Source organism: Sus scrofa, chromosome 6 (genome assembly GCF_054392235.1).
Source record: "Sus scrofa isolate SSC_HxYL_T2T_F1_AM1 chromosome 6, Sscrofa_HxYL_maternal_Yorkshire_Landrace_v2.0, whole genome shotgun sequence".
Taxonomy (NCBI): Eukaryota; Metazoa; Chordata; class Mammalia; order Artiodactyla; family Suidae; genus Sus; species Sus scrofa.
The window spans coordinates 88,607,484-88,625,000 of NC_139388.1; the positions used below are offsets into that span (position 1 = coordinate 88,607,484).

Genomic DNA, 17,517 nt, shown 5'->3' on the forward strand with positions numbered 1-17,517 from the left:
TCTCCTCGTGGGCTTGGCGAAGTAACTGGCCATACTGGCAAAAACCGCAGGGCAAGGAACTGTGTGACCTCAAGGAACCGCAAGTGGCCGCTGGGACCTCAGAGAGGCCTCTAGCTGACAGCCAGCAAAAATCCCAGCCCTCAGTCAGAAGTCACAAGGAAATAGTTTTCTGCCAACAAAACCTGAGCGGGTTTGCAGGTGTTCTCTTCTCCAGCTGGGTCTCCAGAGGGGCATGAGCCTTGCTGACACCTTGACTGCAGCCTTCTGAGACTGAGGAAAGGACTCAGCTAAGCTGTGCTGCAGCTTCTGACCTGGAAACTGTGAGATACAAAACCTGGTGTTTTAAACCACTAAATTTGTGGTACTTTGTTACCCACCAATAGAAAACTAATACACTCGGAATTCTTGAAGAACCACTTGGGCCCTGTGGTATCAACCCTGCATTAGGTGATAGGAAAGCTGGACCGCAGAGCTGGGCGAGGGAGGACAGAGGACGTGCCGTACTTCCTCCTTTGGCACGTTGAACTTCAAGACCGTAGTGAACAAGCCGCTCGCTTTCAAAGCGGATTGTGTCCCCTTCTGCCCCCCTGCCTGCCTCTCAAATGCCTGTCCAGCAAGTCATCAGAGATGGGTAAAGCCTGACCCTGGAAATACAGATGCCCAGAAGTAGATCACGAAATCCACCTCTTGAATCTCGGCGCTTGGCACGGTGCCTGGCACACAGGGGACGCCCGACAAAGGGTTTAATCGCAAAAGAAGAGAAAGAGTCCCGAACGCGCCTCTGCTGCGCCATCCTTGTGCAGCAGGCATCGGGCGGCAGGGTATTGGCCAGGGCCCTGGGTCAGGACCGGGCCGCTGGCCCGTGCGCCATCCCGGCCCCGGGCGGAGGGGGCGCTGCGGCGGGAGGCCGCGCGGGGCGGGGCAGGGCGGCCGTGGGGCCGCCCCCTGCGAGCGAGCGCCGCGCGCGCCGCCGCCGCCGCCGCCGCCGCCGCCACCGCCTCCTCTGCTCGGCCCCGGTCCCGGTGCGGCCCGGCCGGCCCGCGGGGCGCGGAGCCGAGGTCCGCGGCTGGCCGCATGAAGGACTGTGAGTACCAGCAGATCAGCCCCGGGGCCGCTCCGCCGCCCGCCTCCCCCGGGGCGCGGCGCCCCGGCCCCGCCGCGCCCCCCGGCCCGGGCCCCGGGCCCCCGCCGCCCGCCGCCGCCGCGCCGCGCTGGAGCGGCAGTGGCAGCGGCAGTGGCAGCGGCAGCATCGGCCGCCGCCCGCGGCGCAAGTGGGAGGTGTTCCCGGGCCGCAACCGCTTCTACTGCGGCGGCCGCCTCATGCTCGCCGGCCACGGCGGCGTCTTCGCCCTCACGCTGCTGCTCATCCTCACCACCACCGTCCTCTTCTTCGTCTTCGAGTGAGTTTGGCGGCGCCCCGCGTCCCCGCCCCCTGAGGCGCCCCATTCCCTCCGGTCCCCTTTGACCCCTGGGGCGCACCCCCCTTGCTCAGGCCTCTCTGGGCGCTCCAGCCCCTTTGGTCCCCTGCTGGGCTCTCCCACCTCCCGGGGCACTCTGCCCTTCCCAGCACCTGCCAGGCTCCTCCCGGGCCGCATCCTCCCTGTGCTTCTCAGAATCTGCCCTCAGGCCTCTCCAATCTCCTTATCTTCTGTCTGTCCTTCCGGGTCCCCTCCAGCCCTCCCAGACTGGTCATCCTCCCATGCTAGTTTGGATCGCCATCTAAGCTGGTCCTCCGGCCCCTCCCTAGCACCCCCATCCTTCCCTGGCACTCTGCCTTTGCTGGCCTCTGCCAGGAACATGGCCCTCCCATGTGCCTCGAGGCCCCCATCCTCTCTGCCCTCTCAGAGCCTGCACCAGGCCCCCCAGCTCCTTGGATGGATCCCCTCTCCTCACCTATCCCCTTGCCTGCCTTCTAGTTTCTTTCGGACCCCGTGGGGCATCTTTTCTTTATATCCCTTCCAGACAGTTTTTGAATTTCTTCCTTATCCTTTGGCCATATTCTCCCCTTTGAAATTTCAAGGCCATCTTCCAGGATCCCTCCAAGGTCCCTCTAGGTCCCCTCTCCACTCTCAGCACTGCCCCCCCACCCCTGTTTTCCCCTTGGCCATTCTCTCTCTAGGCCCTCAAACATCTTTGGGCCACTCAGGCCTCCCCTTTCCTCTCCAGCACCTTCCTTATTTTTTGTTCCAGAGCTTCCTGTCCTTACCCCTGCCTCCCCCAGTCCCCCCAGACATCTCCCAGGCCCCTGCCCCCCACCTCCTGACTCCTGGCTTCCTTTCCCTTCCCAGTGCTCCGGAGCACCCTCTGTCCTGTTCACGGCAGGAACAGCTGCAGTGCCTTGCTATTTTTCAAGAGGCGAGAATATTTTCATGTGACAGGTCATATTTGTCCCCATGGGTTCTTGACCTCTTTATAACCCCAGGGACCCAAGATTGGCCCACACAGTATTCTCCATGTCATGGATGGAGGGGGGGATGCTTGTCGCTTTACCAGGATCACATGTTGGTATGCAGAGTTTTCCACTCTACCCTTGGTTGCTAGCTTGAGCCACCTGTGTCCTGATTCCTTGCCCACCCACCCCATACTACATGAACCCCACTTTCCCCTCCTAGTTCTACCCATCCTCTGTGGTCTTAGTTATACAGGTGGCTAAGAACTCCATCTCTGCAGCTAACAAAGCTGGTTAAATCTCGGGCCCATCATGCACTCAGTGTGTGACTTCGGGGCAGTCACTTCACTTCTCAGATCCCAGCTTCCTCATCTATAAGATGGGGTTTATAATAGTACCCACCCCCTCAGGTTGTCACACGGGTAATGTGAAGTCATGTACCTAAGTTTTTATCTGGTAATAAGCATAGCGGGAGCTATTACTTGTCATCACCAAAAAACCCTTCCCAAGGGCCATGATAAGGCTGCCACAGAGACACTGGTACCTTTTCCAGTGGCCAGATCATATATCTGCATCCTTGGGTTTCCCCTTGAAGCAAGGTGAGGACTTCCTACAAATTAGCTTCTCCCTTTCACCTTTCCTTTCTGACTCAGGGTGGATAGAAAGTTCCAGGATAATTTAACAAGCAGAAGCTCCGGAGAGCCCCGGGCCTCCAGCATGACCCTTGGGCTGAGTTTCAGATCCACCTTGCTGGCCCAGCCCATGTGGCTGCTTTGAAAGTGTTTTTTCCAGCATCCCTCCGGCTCCCCCTGGTCCTCCCAGCCAGGGCTGCAGCCAAGGCAAGAGGAAGTGGTGCTTACTGGGGTTGGTCCCTGTGACCCTGCAGTGTGGGATTCGGGCAGTTCAGCAGCAGGGCCTTCTCTGGGCTGAGGGGATATCTTCAATAGAGACAGATTTGTCTCTAGAGAGGAGGAAGCGAGGACGTCTGGGTTCCTGGAGAGCTCGTGAATCATCTGGTCCTTGTCTCTGCTCCTCCTCACTTGGGGTGGTGGTGTGGGCAGGAGGATTTGGGTTGGGGCTGTACTGGGGTGAAAGCTCAGTGGGTACCTGGCGTATGGGACGCTGTTGATGAGGGCATTGGAGGGCGACAGGAGCTCTGGGGCCTCTGCTGCCGAGCGTGGTTTTCCCCGCTGCTGGGTTGGGTGCATTGTCGCGCAGGCCTCCCAACAGGGCTCCCAGATTCTGCCCTCTGCCCCACCCCCCCACAGCAGCCGGCATGTCCCTTTCATTTCAGGTCAGATCCAAATATTCCCTGGCTCTCCGGATAAGAGCCACAGCCCTGGTGGTGGCCTCGTCTCTGTCCCCATCTCCTCCCAGTGCTCCCATGCTTTCCCTCCCAGGCACATTGGCTTCCTCACACCCTCCTACCTCAGGGCCTTTGCACTGTTTGGGAACATCCTTCCTTCAGACAGCCTCATGGCTGACTCCCTCACTTTCTCTCGTCCTTCCCAGACCATCCCTTTAACCTAGGAAACTGCCCCTCTCCCCTGACCTACTCACCAAAGCACTTGCCAACACCTGACATAGCAAGGCTTTTTGTTAGCTTCTTGCCTGTCCCTCTCCATGAGAACAGTTTTCCCTGTTGTATCCTCTGTGCCTAGAACACGGCCTGGTATGTAGTAGGCACTTGACACAGTAAATACATAATCATACAATATAGCAAGTACCTTCGCTTGTTGGACAATGGACAGAACATTTGCTGGGAGCTTGGAGACCCCAATCCTGTCATTGCCTGGCTGGGCGACCTTGGATCTGGCTGTGGGCTTTGGAGTCCTGCTCTGTAAAACCGGGGGGCTAGGACGTGGTGTTTCTGAGGTTCTACGAGTCTCAGACTTCACCTCTTCTCCATCTCCCAAGAAGCCTGGTTGTACATGAGCTGGTTGAGTTGTCATATGCATATGGGTGACATGCAAGACTCAGACCTGGGGACCTTGAGATGTTTGGAGCAGATCATGGCCCACTTAAAGCCCTTGGTTTTGGCAGTCTCTGCTTCTTCAAGGGAAGGGTCTCTCAGGAGGCCAGAGCCTCTGACAACAGGATCCAGAAACAGGGCGTAAGATGCCCACAGGTTTAGAGTTCCCGTTGTGGCTCAGCGAGTTAAGGACCTGACTAGTATCCATGAGGATGAGGGTTTAATTCCTGGCCTCCTCAGTGGGTTAAGGATCTGGCGTTGCTGTGAGCTGTGGGGTAGGTTGCAGACCTGCATTGCTGTGGCTGTGGTGCAGGCTGGCAGCTACAGCTCTGATTCAACCCCTAGCCTGGGAACTTCCACATGCCGAGGGTGTGGTCCTAAAAAAAAAAGATGCCCACAGGTTTGCCAGAGCCTTGCACAGGGTGTTCTAGCAGACTTGGGTCAGGGGGCCTGATAGAACCAAGTGGGGACACCAGCCCTTGGGTGACAGTGTCAACGGCTGGACCGTGCTCTTTTTCCCCTTCATCTGGCTGACCCTACCTAGTCTTTGGGTTTTAGCTTAGGCATTATCTCCTTCAGCCCATCTTTCCTAACTGTTCTACTCCTTTCCCCTTCCCCATTATAACAAGCAAAGCCCTGTGTGGCAATTCTCTGTTTACCTGTTTTCCCCACTAGACCCTGAGCCTCACTGAGGGAGCAGGGGAACTCTTATCTTATTCACTGCCACCATCCCTGCTGCTTGTTAAGGGTATTGCCGTTCACACAGAGAGGGCTTCCATCAATATTCATGGAGTGACTGAATAAGTGAACATGGTTATGAATGGTTCATCCCGAGGGACAGTCCAGCCCTTGGGTAGTGGCTGCCTGGAGTGCTGTGTTTGGAAGGATTCTGAGGGTGCAGCCAAGGGCAGAGGTTGAGTGCTGGGATCTGTTGATCATATCTGCCAGGAGTTCAGGGAGACAGTGCAAGGATCAATGAGTGCTGCCTCTCTAAGCACTGAAGGGCCAGTGCTGCACTCACCTAGGGGCCGGGCCTCTGCCTTGGGGGACTGAGGTGGTGGTTGCCAGTTTGACAGAGCCTGCCTGGTGCTGCAGCCCTGTGCCCTGGGCGGCCCTGGGGTCTCCGCTCATCTCTTTCTCTCTCTCTTTTTCTAGCTGTCCCTTCCTGGCCCGCCAGCTGACCCTCGCCATCCCCATCATCGCTGCCATCCTGTTCTTCTTCGTCATGAGCTGCCTGCTGCAGACAAGTTTCACCGACCCTGGGATCCTGCCCCGGGCCACCGTCTGTGAGGCAGCCGCCCTGGAGAAACAGATTGGTGAGGCTCCCGCTCCAGCCGCAGCTGGGTCCCCCAGCTCCACCTTTCTTGATCTGAGAGGAGATCTGATTTTCTCTTCCCACGCTGTGCTAGGAACACTGTGCTAGCAGGGCTACCGTAGTGAGCAGGGCAGGCTGAAGCTGATGTAGAGTGGAGGAAGCAGAGGGTAAGCACGTGAGCACATAAATAAGAAATGCTAGCACGAGAGGACTGGTGTTGACAGCTGGATGGTACTGAGTACTTAGTGGGGGCCAGGCCCTGTGTTTATATGCATGATCTTATTTCATCCCCAGAGATCCTGTGAGATAGGTCCTGTTGTTATTCTCCTTTCATTTTTATTTTTGTCTTTTTAGGGCTGCATCCCCAGCATTTGGAAGTTCTGAGGCTAGGGGTCAAATCAGAGCTGTAGCTGCCAAATCAGAGCTGTTGCTGCCGGCCTACACCACAGCCACAGACACACCAGATCCAAGCTGCATCTGTGACCTATACCATAGCTCTTGGCAACACCAGATCTTTAACCCACTGAGCAAGGCCAGGGATCGAACCTGAATCCTTATGGATCCTAGTCAGGTTCCTTACCGCTGAGCCACAGTGGGAACTCCCTATTCTCCTTTTAGTGATTAATTAAATTGAGCCTCACGGAAGTTAAGTAAATGGTTGAAGGCAATATGCTAAGTAGAAGAACTGGGATGAGACCCTGGGCGCTCTGACCCGAGCCCCTGCTTTTAAACATTCACACACATTTATTCCTTCATTCATCAAACATTTATTGAGCCCCTACTATATACCAGACACTTTTCCTTTTTGGCATTTGATAAATCAAGTTTATTTCACTTTGGCTAAAATAGTAAATATATTCCTGTACAAAAAAATGTTCAAAAACTTTATGTAGGAGTTCCCATTGTTGCTCAGTGGTTAGCGAACCCAACTAATATCAGTGAGGACACAGGTTCGATCCCTGGCCTCTCTCAGTGGGTTGAGAATCTGGCATTGCCAGGAGCTGTGGGGTAGGTCCCAGACCCAGTTCTGACCTGGTGTTGCTGTGGCTGTGGTGTGGGCCAGCAACTGCAGCTCCAACTCGACCCCTAGCCTGGGAACTTCCATAGGCCACAAGATGTGGCCCTAAAAAGCAAAAAATTTCACAAAAATAAGAAAAAGAAAGAAAGACAGTCAAGGAGTTGCCGTCATGGCTCAGTGGTTAACAAATCCGACTAGGAACCATGAAGTTGCGGGTTTGATCCCTGGCCTCGCTCAGTGGGTTAAGGATCTGGCATTGCCGTGAGCTGTGGTATAGGCTGGCGGCTACAGCTCCCATTAGACTCCTGGCCTGGGAACCTCCATATGCCGCTGGAGTGGCCCTGGAAAAGACAAAAGACAAAAAAAAAAAGAGAAAGACAGTCAACAATTAAATATCTAGGCTGTTACAGAGAAGAGGAAAGCCAGGGGATGGAGGCTAGAGCTGGAGGAGGGTGTACGATTTTTAAATGGTTGGTTGGGATGGAGGGCTTATGAAGGTGGTGACATCTGAACAAAGAAGCAAAGGCCTACAGAAGTGAGGAGCTGAGCCTCCAGGGTCTCTGGAGGTAAGCACAGTGGGGCGGGGAGTGGGCTCGTCTCGATTATGGTCAGGGAGGCCCTTGGGAGGAGGCGGCATTGAGATGAGCCCTGAATGGCATGATGGAGCCAGTAGCATGTGGTCTGGACACAGTGAAAGGAAAAGCCCGGAATGGCAAACAGACTGGCGTGTTTGAGGAGCTGCCCAAAGGCCTATGTGACCAGAAAGGCCCTTGGTGCCTCCCAGAGTGCTGCATGGGTGCCCAGCTGACTGGGCACCGTGGCCAGGGCCTTAATCTCAGCTTGCTCCACCCCAGCTCCTTCCTGCTGAGAAGTGACACAGGTATTTGCACACCTCAAGTTTCCGGTCCGTGGTTGGCTCCTTCCCCTAACTGGATGGCTGTCAGACAGGCTTTTAAATACCCAGCTGCCTCTGAAGAGACCTGGCAGCCTGTGAGTGGCAGAGCCCTACTGCATCCATCCTGGAAGTCATTCCGCCAGGCCTCTGGAGCAGCTCAGGAGAGCGGCCAGTAGGGCAGAGAATGTCCCCGGCTCTGGTCTGCCCTCTGTCTCATTCTCTGCCCAGGCCTGCCCTCGGCCACGCCCTCGGTTGCCCTCTTCCTCTGCCTGCATCCAGCTTCCTTCCTTCCTTCCCCGCCCGACGCTCAGCCTCCAGGCTTCTGCTCCTTCAGAATCCTGGTCCACGGGCAGCAGGGGAGGCTCAGCGCAGCCCTGTTTCTCCTCCCTCCAGGTCAGAGTGCTCAAGAGGCAGGATTACTGTCCAGCTCAGCCCGGGCGCAGAGATCTGGCTGCCTGGAATCCTCTGGCCTCCAGGGAGCTGTTTGGGTCTTACTGACAACAGTAAGCCCCTGAGTTTGGGGAGAGCTTGACCATGCCGAGTGCTTCTCATCCATTATCCGCTCTGATCCTCACCACAGTCCGGCCCTGCTGATGAAGAAACCGAGGCAGAGGACCTGTGGCCGGAGCATGTGCCTTGACTCCCAAGCCCTATGCTTTCTCTTCTGAGGTGGCGGTAGGGACACTCGCCCCCAGTCTTCCATGGCCACACTCTCTTTATTCTTAGGTCTCAATTCAAGTGTTTGGGAAGCCTTTGTGACCCCAGTTGGGCCACATCCTCTTGACACATTGCCAGAGCACCTTGTCCTTCCCTCTTGGCCCTGTGCTGCATGGTGGCTGTTAGGCATTGTCAGGCAGGCCCAGTAGCCTTTCCTGGATGGTGAGTGTCCTGTTCACTTTGTCTGCCATCTGGAGGGACTCAGCAGCCTTGGCCTCTGTGGAGGTCCTCCTTGCTGTCCCCTTGAATTCCTCACAATTAGGCTTTATGGGTTTGGTCATCTATGTGTTAATTTATTCCGACCGATGGCAGGGTGAGGAGGCCAGGGGGAGGGAGAGGAATCTGCTGTGAGCCCTGCCCTCTGCTGGTTTCCAGGCTACAGCTTGGTCCAGGGTGGAAGGCCTGACTGGCCGCTACACGTGAGATCAGACTTTGGAAGAGGATCAAAGAAACCAGAGGAGTGTCTTCTGCCTGGAGAATGTGGGGAGGCTTCTGGAGCCAAAACATAAAATTTGGGTGGAGTTCAACCACAGGAAGGCGTGTGAAGGGAGCCCCCTGAGCAAATGGAGCAGGAAGAGGCGAGGATGCAGTGGGAAGAGGGGCAGGCATGGGAGCTGAGCAGGCCGCGTCAGCTGCACTCGAGAATTTGGAGGATGGGGTGAAGTCAGTCTTGTGGCCCTTGAATGTCAGGGTCAGAAACATCCCCTGGAGAACAGTTCCCAAGCCTGGAGAGTGGCATCTTTGGGGCTTTTGAGTTGTAAAATTGAAGCTGCTTCTTTTATTTTATTTATTTTTTTTAACTTTTTACTGGCCACACCTCTGACTTATGGAATTCCCCAGCTAGGGATTGAACTGGAGCCGAAGCTGTGGCCTACACCACAGCCACAGCAATACCGGATGTGAGCCATATCTGGGGCCTATGCCACAGCTTGCAGTAACGCCAGATCCTTAACCCACTGAGTGAGGCCAGGGAACCAACCCCCATCTTCATGGAGACAGTGTTGGGCCCTTAACCTGCTGAGCCACAATGGGAACTCCTGAACTGGAGGCTTCTAATCAGAGTGAAACGTATTTTCTCTTTTTCTTTCTTTTATTTTTTTGTCTTTTTAGGGCCACACCCATGGAATATGGAAGTTCCCAGGCTAAGGGTCGAATTGGAGCTGAAGCTGCCAGCCTACACCACAGCCACAGCAACACAGCCTCATCTGTGACCTACACCCCAGCTCACGGCAACACTCGTCCTTTAACCCACTGAGCAAGGCCAGGGATCGAACCCACGTCCTCATGGATACCAGTCAGGTTCGTGACCACTGAGCCACAAAGGGAACTCCGAAACATATTTTCCTAAAGAGGACAAAAGTCACTGAGCCTTTTTAGAAGGTCGGGGGGGGCCAGCTCTGGAATGGGCGGTGCCCTTCACATAAATGTGAGGTGATTGCCAGGCTGGGCCCATGCTGGTGGTGCAAGCTTCTTGCTTCGGTCCCATAGGCCAGCAACTCCAGCCGCACAGGATCTGGTCTAGGGCTCCCATCCGGCAAGGACCTTCTGAGGCAGGGTGACCAGCTTCTCCCAGTTTGCCCCCGACCCTCCCTGTTTTGGCATCGAAAGCCTCGTATCTTGGGAAACCCCAAAGTTGCAGGCAAACCAGGCTGCTGGTCACCCTGGTCTGAGGTCCTGACCTACCGGCTGGTGAGCTATGCAGCGGGACCCCCTGGGGGGGCCACTGCTCTGGGCACTTGGAAAAGGAGCTCCTGGTCTGATGGGAAATGATAGAAACATCTGAATCCACGTGACAGACACTCACCTAGCCATGGTTCCCACTCACACAGCAGACAGAGGCCACCTCTCCCTCTGCAGCCTCATGGCAGGCCACGGACCGCACCCTGTCTCTAGGGCATCTGCCCTCAGGTCCTTCTGAAGCCCACTGGCCTGGGGCACACGCACCTCATTTTCCACCTGGATTGGCTCAGGGCTCCGCTGACCAGGTGCCGACACCTGTCCTCTCCCTGCAGTCATAGTTGTCTCTCCACGATTCAGATTTGACCCCAGCCCTTCCTGGCTCAGAGTTTGGGTGACTCCCTAATGCTCTCAGCAGTATTTCCTGAAGATCAATCATTGGAATATAACCTTCATGAGTTTTGCCCTTTCTTTACCTCACTTTGTACCTTCCTTGCTTTTATGTGTTCCTTTAAATGGCTTGATTTTAGGGAATTCCCTGGTGGAACAGTCTGTTAAGGATCTGGCATTGCCACTGCTGCGGCACAGGTTCAATCTTTGGCCTGGGAACTTCCACAAGCCACAGGTGCAGCCACAACAAAAACTACAACAAAAAAGATATGGCTTGCTTTTAAATGTATTTCACAAGGAGAATTTATACCACTTGTTAGCAGAAGCCACATGCTCTAAATAGAAGATAATCATAAAAACAAAAATGTACCAATGTTACAGAATTCCTAGTGGCTGCAGTTGTCTGTGGAAAGCAGTCACTTTGAGGCCTGTGAGGATCATAGGAATTAAAAGTTGAGACTTGGTGGAGTTCCCGTCGTGGCTCAGTGGTTAACAAATCCGACTAGGAACCATGAGGTTGCAGGTTTGATCCCTGGCCTCGATCAGTGGGTCAAGGATCTGGCGTTGCCATGAGCTGTGGTGTAGGTTGCAGATGTGGCTCGGATCCCGAGTTGCTGTGGCTGTGGTGTAAACTGGTGGCTACAGCTCCGATTAGACCGATAGCCTGGGAACCTCCATATGCCACGGGTGTGGCCCTGGAAAAAGATAAAAAAAAAAAGTTGAGACTTGGCGTTCCCATCATGGCTCAGTGGTTAATGAACCCAGCTAGTGTCCATGAAGACGCAGGTTCCATCCCTGGCCTTGCTCAGTGGGTTACGGATCCAGCGTTGCCATAAGCCGTGGTGTAGGTCACATATGTGGCTAGGATCACATGTTGCTGAGGCTGTGGTGTAGGCCAGCGGCTGCAGCTCCAGTTCAACCCTTAGCCTGGGAACCTCCATATGCCGGAGGTGTGGCTCTAAAAAGACAAAATATATATATATATATATAAGTTGTGTATATATATATATAAGTTGTATATATATATATAAGTTGTGTGTGTGTGTATATATATATATATAAGTTGTATATATATATATATATAAGTTGTATATATATATATAAGTTGTATATATATATATAAGTTGAGACTTGAAGAGTTCCCATTGTGGCTCGGCAGTAGCAAACCCGACTAGTATCCATGAGGATGCGGGTTTGCTCCCTGGCCTTGCTCAGTGGGTTAAGGATCTGGCATTGCTGTGAGCTATGGCGTAGCCACAGACTTGGCTTGGATCTCACATCAATGTGGCTGCAGCTCTGATTTGACCCCTAGCCTGAGAACTTCATATGCCACAGGTCTGGCCCTAAAAAGCCAAAACAAACAAATGAACAAACAAACAAAAACTTTAAGTTTCTGTTGTGGCTCAGTGGGTTAAGAACCTGACTGGTATCTATAAGGATGCCAGTTCAATCCCTGGCCTCGATCAGTGGGTTAAGGATCTGGTGTTGCCATGATCTGTGGCGTAGATCACGGATGTGGCTCAGATCTGGCATTTCTGAGGCTGTGATGTAGGCTGGCAGCTGCAGCTCCAGATTCCCGGGAGCTTCCATATGCTTCAGGTGCAGCCCTCAAAAAAGACCAAAAAAAAAAAAAAAAGTTTTGATTTTCACCTGGAGAGAGTCAGGGCTTGAAAGAGAATTGAAAATGGAATGGCTTTCTCATCATGTGATTATCAGTGTTGCTTAGTGTCCCATCCAGGAAACAATCCACCTCCCGGTTTCCTGGGAACAGATCATCTCCCACGTCCCTGCAAGCTCGCCCTCGGAGGCGCACTCACCTGCATGTGGAGGCAAAGCTCTGGCCCAGGCTGCCCTGCTCACCTTCCGCTCCCTGGCTCCCCAGCCACACTGCACATTAATGCCTGTAGGCCTTGGCCTTGACCCACAGGGTCCCCTCCGCTGCCGAGCCCTCCTCTCCCACTCCTTGAACCCAGGGTCTCATCCTTTCCCTTCTAGCTGCATGGCTGCCTCATCCCTCGTTGCTGTGACTGCTGCCTCTTTTCCCCACCCCATATATTCCGCTCTGAGAAGGCACCAGGAATGCCACTGATGCCCCAGTGCTGGGTTACACCTTTACGTCTCCCTTACAAGGTGGATGTTATTACCCGGTGAGGAAGCTGAGGCTCAGAGAGGTTGAGCGACTTCCTCAAAATCACAAGCTAACAAGTGGCATGGCCAGGTTTCACAACGGGGTCACGCTGGCCCCAGGGCCACCACACTTGACTCACAGAGCCTCTTGCACTGACTAATGACCCACCTCTCCCGCTCACTCTGCCTGCAGGCTGTTCTTCCTGTATCCCCAGGCCTGCCAGCCAGCCTGTGTGTGGTAAGGGTTCCATAAGCCTCTCGAATGAAAAGAAATGGTCAGGTGGGGGATACAGTGACCCAGTGCTCACAGCCTGGGCACCGTGGCTGACCTCAGGCTGGCCGGAGGCTGGGCGACCTCTCCCCAGGGGGTTCCCTACCGGCCCCTGGGCTTCAGCGACAGGCACAGGGGTTCAGGCCCACCTGCAGAATGCCTGCCTGCTCCTCTCTGGGGCTGTGGTTGGGTGAAGGGACTGGTCAGGAGGAAGGGGTGGGAGATTCACTTCCTTCTCCCCACGCCTTTGGTGAGGAGGAGCCTCCCCCATCACCACGTCCTCCGGGGCTTTAGTGTCCCACGTGGAAGGCAGCAGGAGGCCTCACTAGCAGGAGGGTGCCTTTTTCTTCTCGGGAAGAGCCTGCAGCAGGAAGAGCCCTGTAGTAAGTAGATCTTCGCTTCCCTTAGGGCAGGGATAGCATCTCTTATTACTCCTCCCTTCATGGCCCCAACAGCTATTTTCTGAACCTGATGAACAAAACAGCCATATTTGACTCACCTCTGTGTTCTTGCCTCCTCCTTCCCCCACCTGTGCCCCAGGCCTTGCATACCTTCCTGATGTAGTTGATGCTAGCATTTGAAAGAATGGACAGATGAATGCCTTGGAGGACAGAGGGTTCCAATTTCAGCCCCACCTTTTACTATTGAAGTCTGTAAAATAGGAGCACGTGTCCTCTTGCCCAGCCCAGAGCATTTTTTGTGTGAGACAGGGAATGTCATTGTGCTCCGAAAATGGTTTTTCTTGTGTTTCCCTTATGGCACAGTGGGTTTAGGATCCAGTGTTGTCACTGTGGCAAGTTTAATCCCTGGCCCAAGAGCACCGAATGCTATAGGCGCAGCCAAAAAAAGAAAATGGTTTTTCTGTATTGAAATGTAAGAGGCTTGGAGTTCCCGTCATGGCTCAGTGGAAACAAATCTGACTAGTATCCATGAGGATGCAGGTTTGATCCCTGGTTTCACTCAGTGGGTTGAGGATCTGGTGTTGCCGTGAGCTTTGGTGTAGGTCACAGACGCTGCTCAGATCCTGCGTTGCTGTGGCTGTGACAAGGCTGGCAGCTGTAGCTCTGATTCGACCCTTAGCCGGGGAACTTCATGTCCTGCAGGTGCAACTGTTAAAAAGAAAAGGCAGTGGGACTCGGCTGGGTAGTAGCCTCCTTGCAAAGCCTCCTTTGACCCATCTCCTCTTGGGCCCTGCTGGTGGTGACTTTACATGCAGGTGGCATCTTGTGCCGGTGTGGCCCCTTTTTCTCTTCTCTGCCTCTGGCACCCGGCAGCTGGAGGGAGCCGGCTGTGCAGAGCCCCACTTGCTGTTGGAGTTCTAGAGGGGAGGAGGCCTGGCTGCTGGAGGCAGAACATACTGGTATGAGTTCCCTTCCTGTCTTGGGGGAGAGGTGCGGGCATTCCTCAGCACTGGGAGGGCCTTTGGGAATCCGGTGAGGGGATCCAGCAATTTCTCCCTTAGTCCTGCAGAGTCCTGTGGCTGTCCTTCACGCACAGATGGGTTTTTTGTTTTTTGTTTTTTTTCAAATCTCTTCATAAACCAGTTGTTTGGAATAGAGTGTTCCATAGAAACATCAATGGTAATAATGGCTAATATTTATTAAGCTCTTGACAGGTGCCAGGCACTTTGCCAAACCCACTTGATGCCCTCTCACCCAATCCTCCTAACAGCACAAGGAGGTGGATTTATGTCCCATTTTCTTTTTTAGCAGAGGAGAGCACAGAGAAGTTAAGCAGCTTGACACATGTCACACGGCTAGTAAGCGATTGGGCTGAGATTCACACCCACATGGCTGTCTGGTTCCAAAGCTTATATCTAAGCCTGGGAGGCGACGGGGGGTGGGGTGGGGGGGGTGGGCAGGGGCAGGCGCTGGGCCTTGGTCCTGAGGAGCAGGCTGTGGACTCGGGTTTGGCGTGATATCAACAGTTTTGGAAAGAGCTGGGGGGTTCTACACAATGGAGTGTCACAGCCTGAGGTGTTTGTCAGGACGCAGGGCTGGCCTTGCAGCCTCTCCTCCAGCCCTCGTCGCAGCCCTGGGAGAGTGAAACTGTCTTGTCTCCATTTTCTGGATGAGGAAACTGAGGCTCAGAGAGGTGAAGGAACTTCCTGACATAGCAAGTGGGTAGTAAAAGGGGGATTCGAACCCAATGTTTGTTCCAGACTCCAGAGCCTGTGCCTTGCTGCCTCTGATGAACACAGCTACTGGTTAGGACTCACCAAATACCTGTACTATTTCTAATCCTTACAGCCCTTCAAGGTAGTTGCTATTATTTATCTGCTTTACAGATGCAGCAACAGGTTCGCTGAGGTTAAGCAGCTTCCCCGAGGGCACCAGCTCATAGATGGAAGGCTCAGGACTTGAACTCCAGGCCTGCCTGTGTCCGAAGCAGGCTTTCTCTCTCCTTGGCCTGCTGCCACATGGTTCGTAGGCCCAGGACGGCTGGTTTGTTCCTCTGTACCCGCTCTCGAGAGCCATAGGGTGCAGTTGAAGAGACAGTGTACACACACAACTGTCCTGTCACAACTCAGCATGGAACAGAGCGTGTGTTTTGTGCTGTGTGAGGCCCAAGAGCCCCCTCGGCTGTGGTGGTCAGAGAGGCTGCTGACAGGGCCCGGCGAGTCCTGGTGAGCAGAGAAGGGAGGCCTGGGCTCGGGCACAGGGGCAGGAAATTGGGGCAGAGCTGTGGAGAGAAGCTGGGAGTGGAGGTTGGGCCTGACTGTGGAGGCCCCTGGTATCAGGACAAGAAATTTGTCCCTTTTTTTTTTTTTTTTTTTTTGCTTTCTAGGGCCACTCCCGTGGCATATGGAGGTTCCTAGGCTAGAGGTTGAATCGGAGCCGTAGCTGCCGGCCTACACCACAGCCACAGCAACGCAGAATCCTTAATCTGCTGAGTGGAGGCCAGGAATCAAACCCGCAACCTCATGGTTCCTAGTTGGATTCGTTTCTGCTGCACCACGATGGGAACTCCAAGAAATGTGTCCTTTACCTTGTGTTTTAGGGAGGCCAGGGAAGGGTTTCTGAGCTGGGAAGTGACCCCAAAGGGAGTTATTTAGAGGAATGTGACAATGTGTACCAGGGGGGTGAAAGGCACAGGGGCTGGGAGCAGGGAATCTCCTGGGGAAGCTGTTCAGTGATGTGGGTCTGGCCTGGGTTAGGGTGTTGGGAGTGGAGGGTAACAGGTTTTGAAGGAAGAGCCTGTCCAGACCTTGCCACTGGCCAGGCCCGGATGACAGAGAAGGAAGGGTCTGTACGTAGACTCCAAACTGAGTTCTCCTGCCTCTGCCACTCAGTGGCTGTGCATCCTCAGACAAATCCCCTAACCTCTCTGGGCCTGTTTTCTCATTTGTAACTGAAGGAGTTAGAACAGAGTCGTCAGTGAAGCCACATTCATCAGGTATCTGCTCCATGCCAGGGGCCATATTATATGTTCTTAGAGGTTCCTTTTAGCCCTTGGATTGTGCCATCAGCAGAAATAGGGAACCGGGCAGGGAAAAACACCACTCATCATGACACTTTAAAATTTACAAAAAGGCCTCAAGCCCAGGCTTTGGGAACTGGCTTCACATACTGACTCTGCCACTTACTCACTGTGTGGCCTCAGGCAAGTCATTTAGTCTCCTAAATGACTCCTTATCTCCTGGGCTGTTATCAGATTTGAAGGGGAGGGTTCTCTTGAGGTGCATCGGGTTAAAGATCTGGCATTGTCACTGCAGTGGCTGGGGTGGGTTCAATCCCCAGTGGGGATGGCAGGCCAGAAACTTGCAAAAAAGAAAAAAAAAAGCCTCAGTGACCTGTTTCTCTCTCTTTTGTGTATTTAGGGCCACACCTGTGGCATATGGACGTTCTCAGGCTAGGGGTTGAATTGGAGCTGCAGCTGCCGGCCTATGCCAGAGCCACAGAAATGTGGCATCCAAGCTATGTCTGTGACCTACACCACAAGCTCACGGCAGGGCCGGATCTTTAACACACTGAGCAAGGACAGGGATCGAACCCCTGTCCTCTTGGATACTAGTTGGGTTCGTTACCTCTGAGCCACAAGGAGAACGTCTTTGTCTTCTCTCTCTCAGCAATTCTCTCTTTTTTTTTTTTTTTGTCTTTTTGCCTTTTCTAGGGCTGCTCCCACGGCATAGGGAGGTTCTCAGGCTAGGGGTCTAATCGGAGCTGTAGCCACCGGCCTACACCAGAGCCACAGCAGCACTGGATCCAAACCACATCTTCGACCTACACCACAGCTCATGGCAACGCCAGATCCTTAACCCACTGAGCAAGGCCAGAGATCAAACCCACAACCTCATGGGTCCTAGTCGGATTGGTTAACCACTGTGCCACGACGGGAACTCCTCTCTCAGCAATTCTATGAGCTGATAATAACAGTGCACACTTCTCCTTTCTCTTCTTTTTTTGGTCTTTTTGTCTTTTTAGGGCTGCACCCACGGCATTTGGAGGTTCCCAGGCTAGGGGTCCAATCAGAGCTATAGCTGCTGGCCTTTGCCACAGCAACGGGGGATCCAAGTTGAGCCGATGACCCACACCACAGCTCACAAAAACTCTGGATCCTTAACCCACTGAGCAAGGCCAGAGATTGAACCCACGACCTCATGGATACTAGTCGGGTTCATTAACCACTGTGCCATGATGGGAACTCCAGTGCACCCTTTTTTTTTTTTTTTTTGTCTTTTGCCATTTCTTGGGCCACTCCCGCGGCATGTGGAGGTTCCTAGGCTAGGGGTCGAATCAGAGCTGT

The 17,517-nt window shown here is 53.9% G+C and overlaps 1 protein-coding gene across 7 annotated transcripts in view; it reads left to right on the forward strand.

Moving 5' to 3' along the window:
- The first annotated feature begins 981 nt into the window (after positions 1–981).
- Positions 982–17,517, forward strand: part of ZDHHC18 (zinc finger DHHC-type palmitoyltransferase 18) — a 30,288-nt gene continuing 13,752 nt past the window's right edge. For all 7 annotated transcript variants that reach the window (XM_084963486.1, XM_084963487.1, XM_013988799.3 and 4 more), the window contains exons 1-2: positions 982–1,400; positions 5,517–5,677. In XM_084963486.1, coding sequence (XP_084819612.1) covers positions 1,075–1,400; positions 5,517–5,677 — 487 coding nt within the window. In that variant the 5' untranslated portion in view covers positions 982–1,074. The remainder of the gene's footprint in view (positions 1,401–5,516; positions 5,678–17,517) is intronic.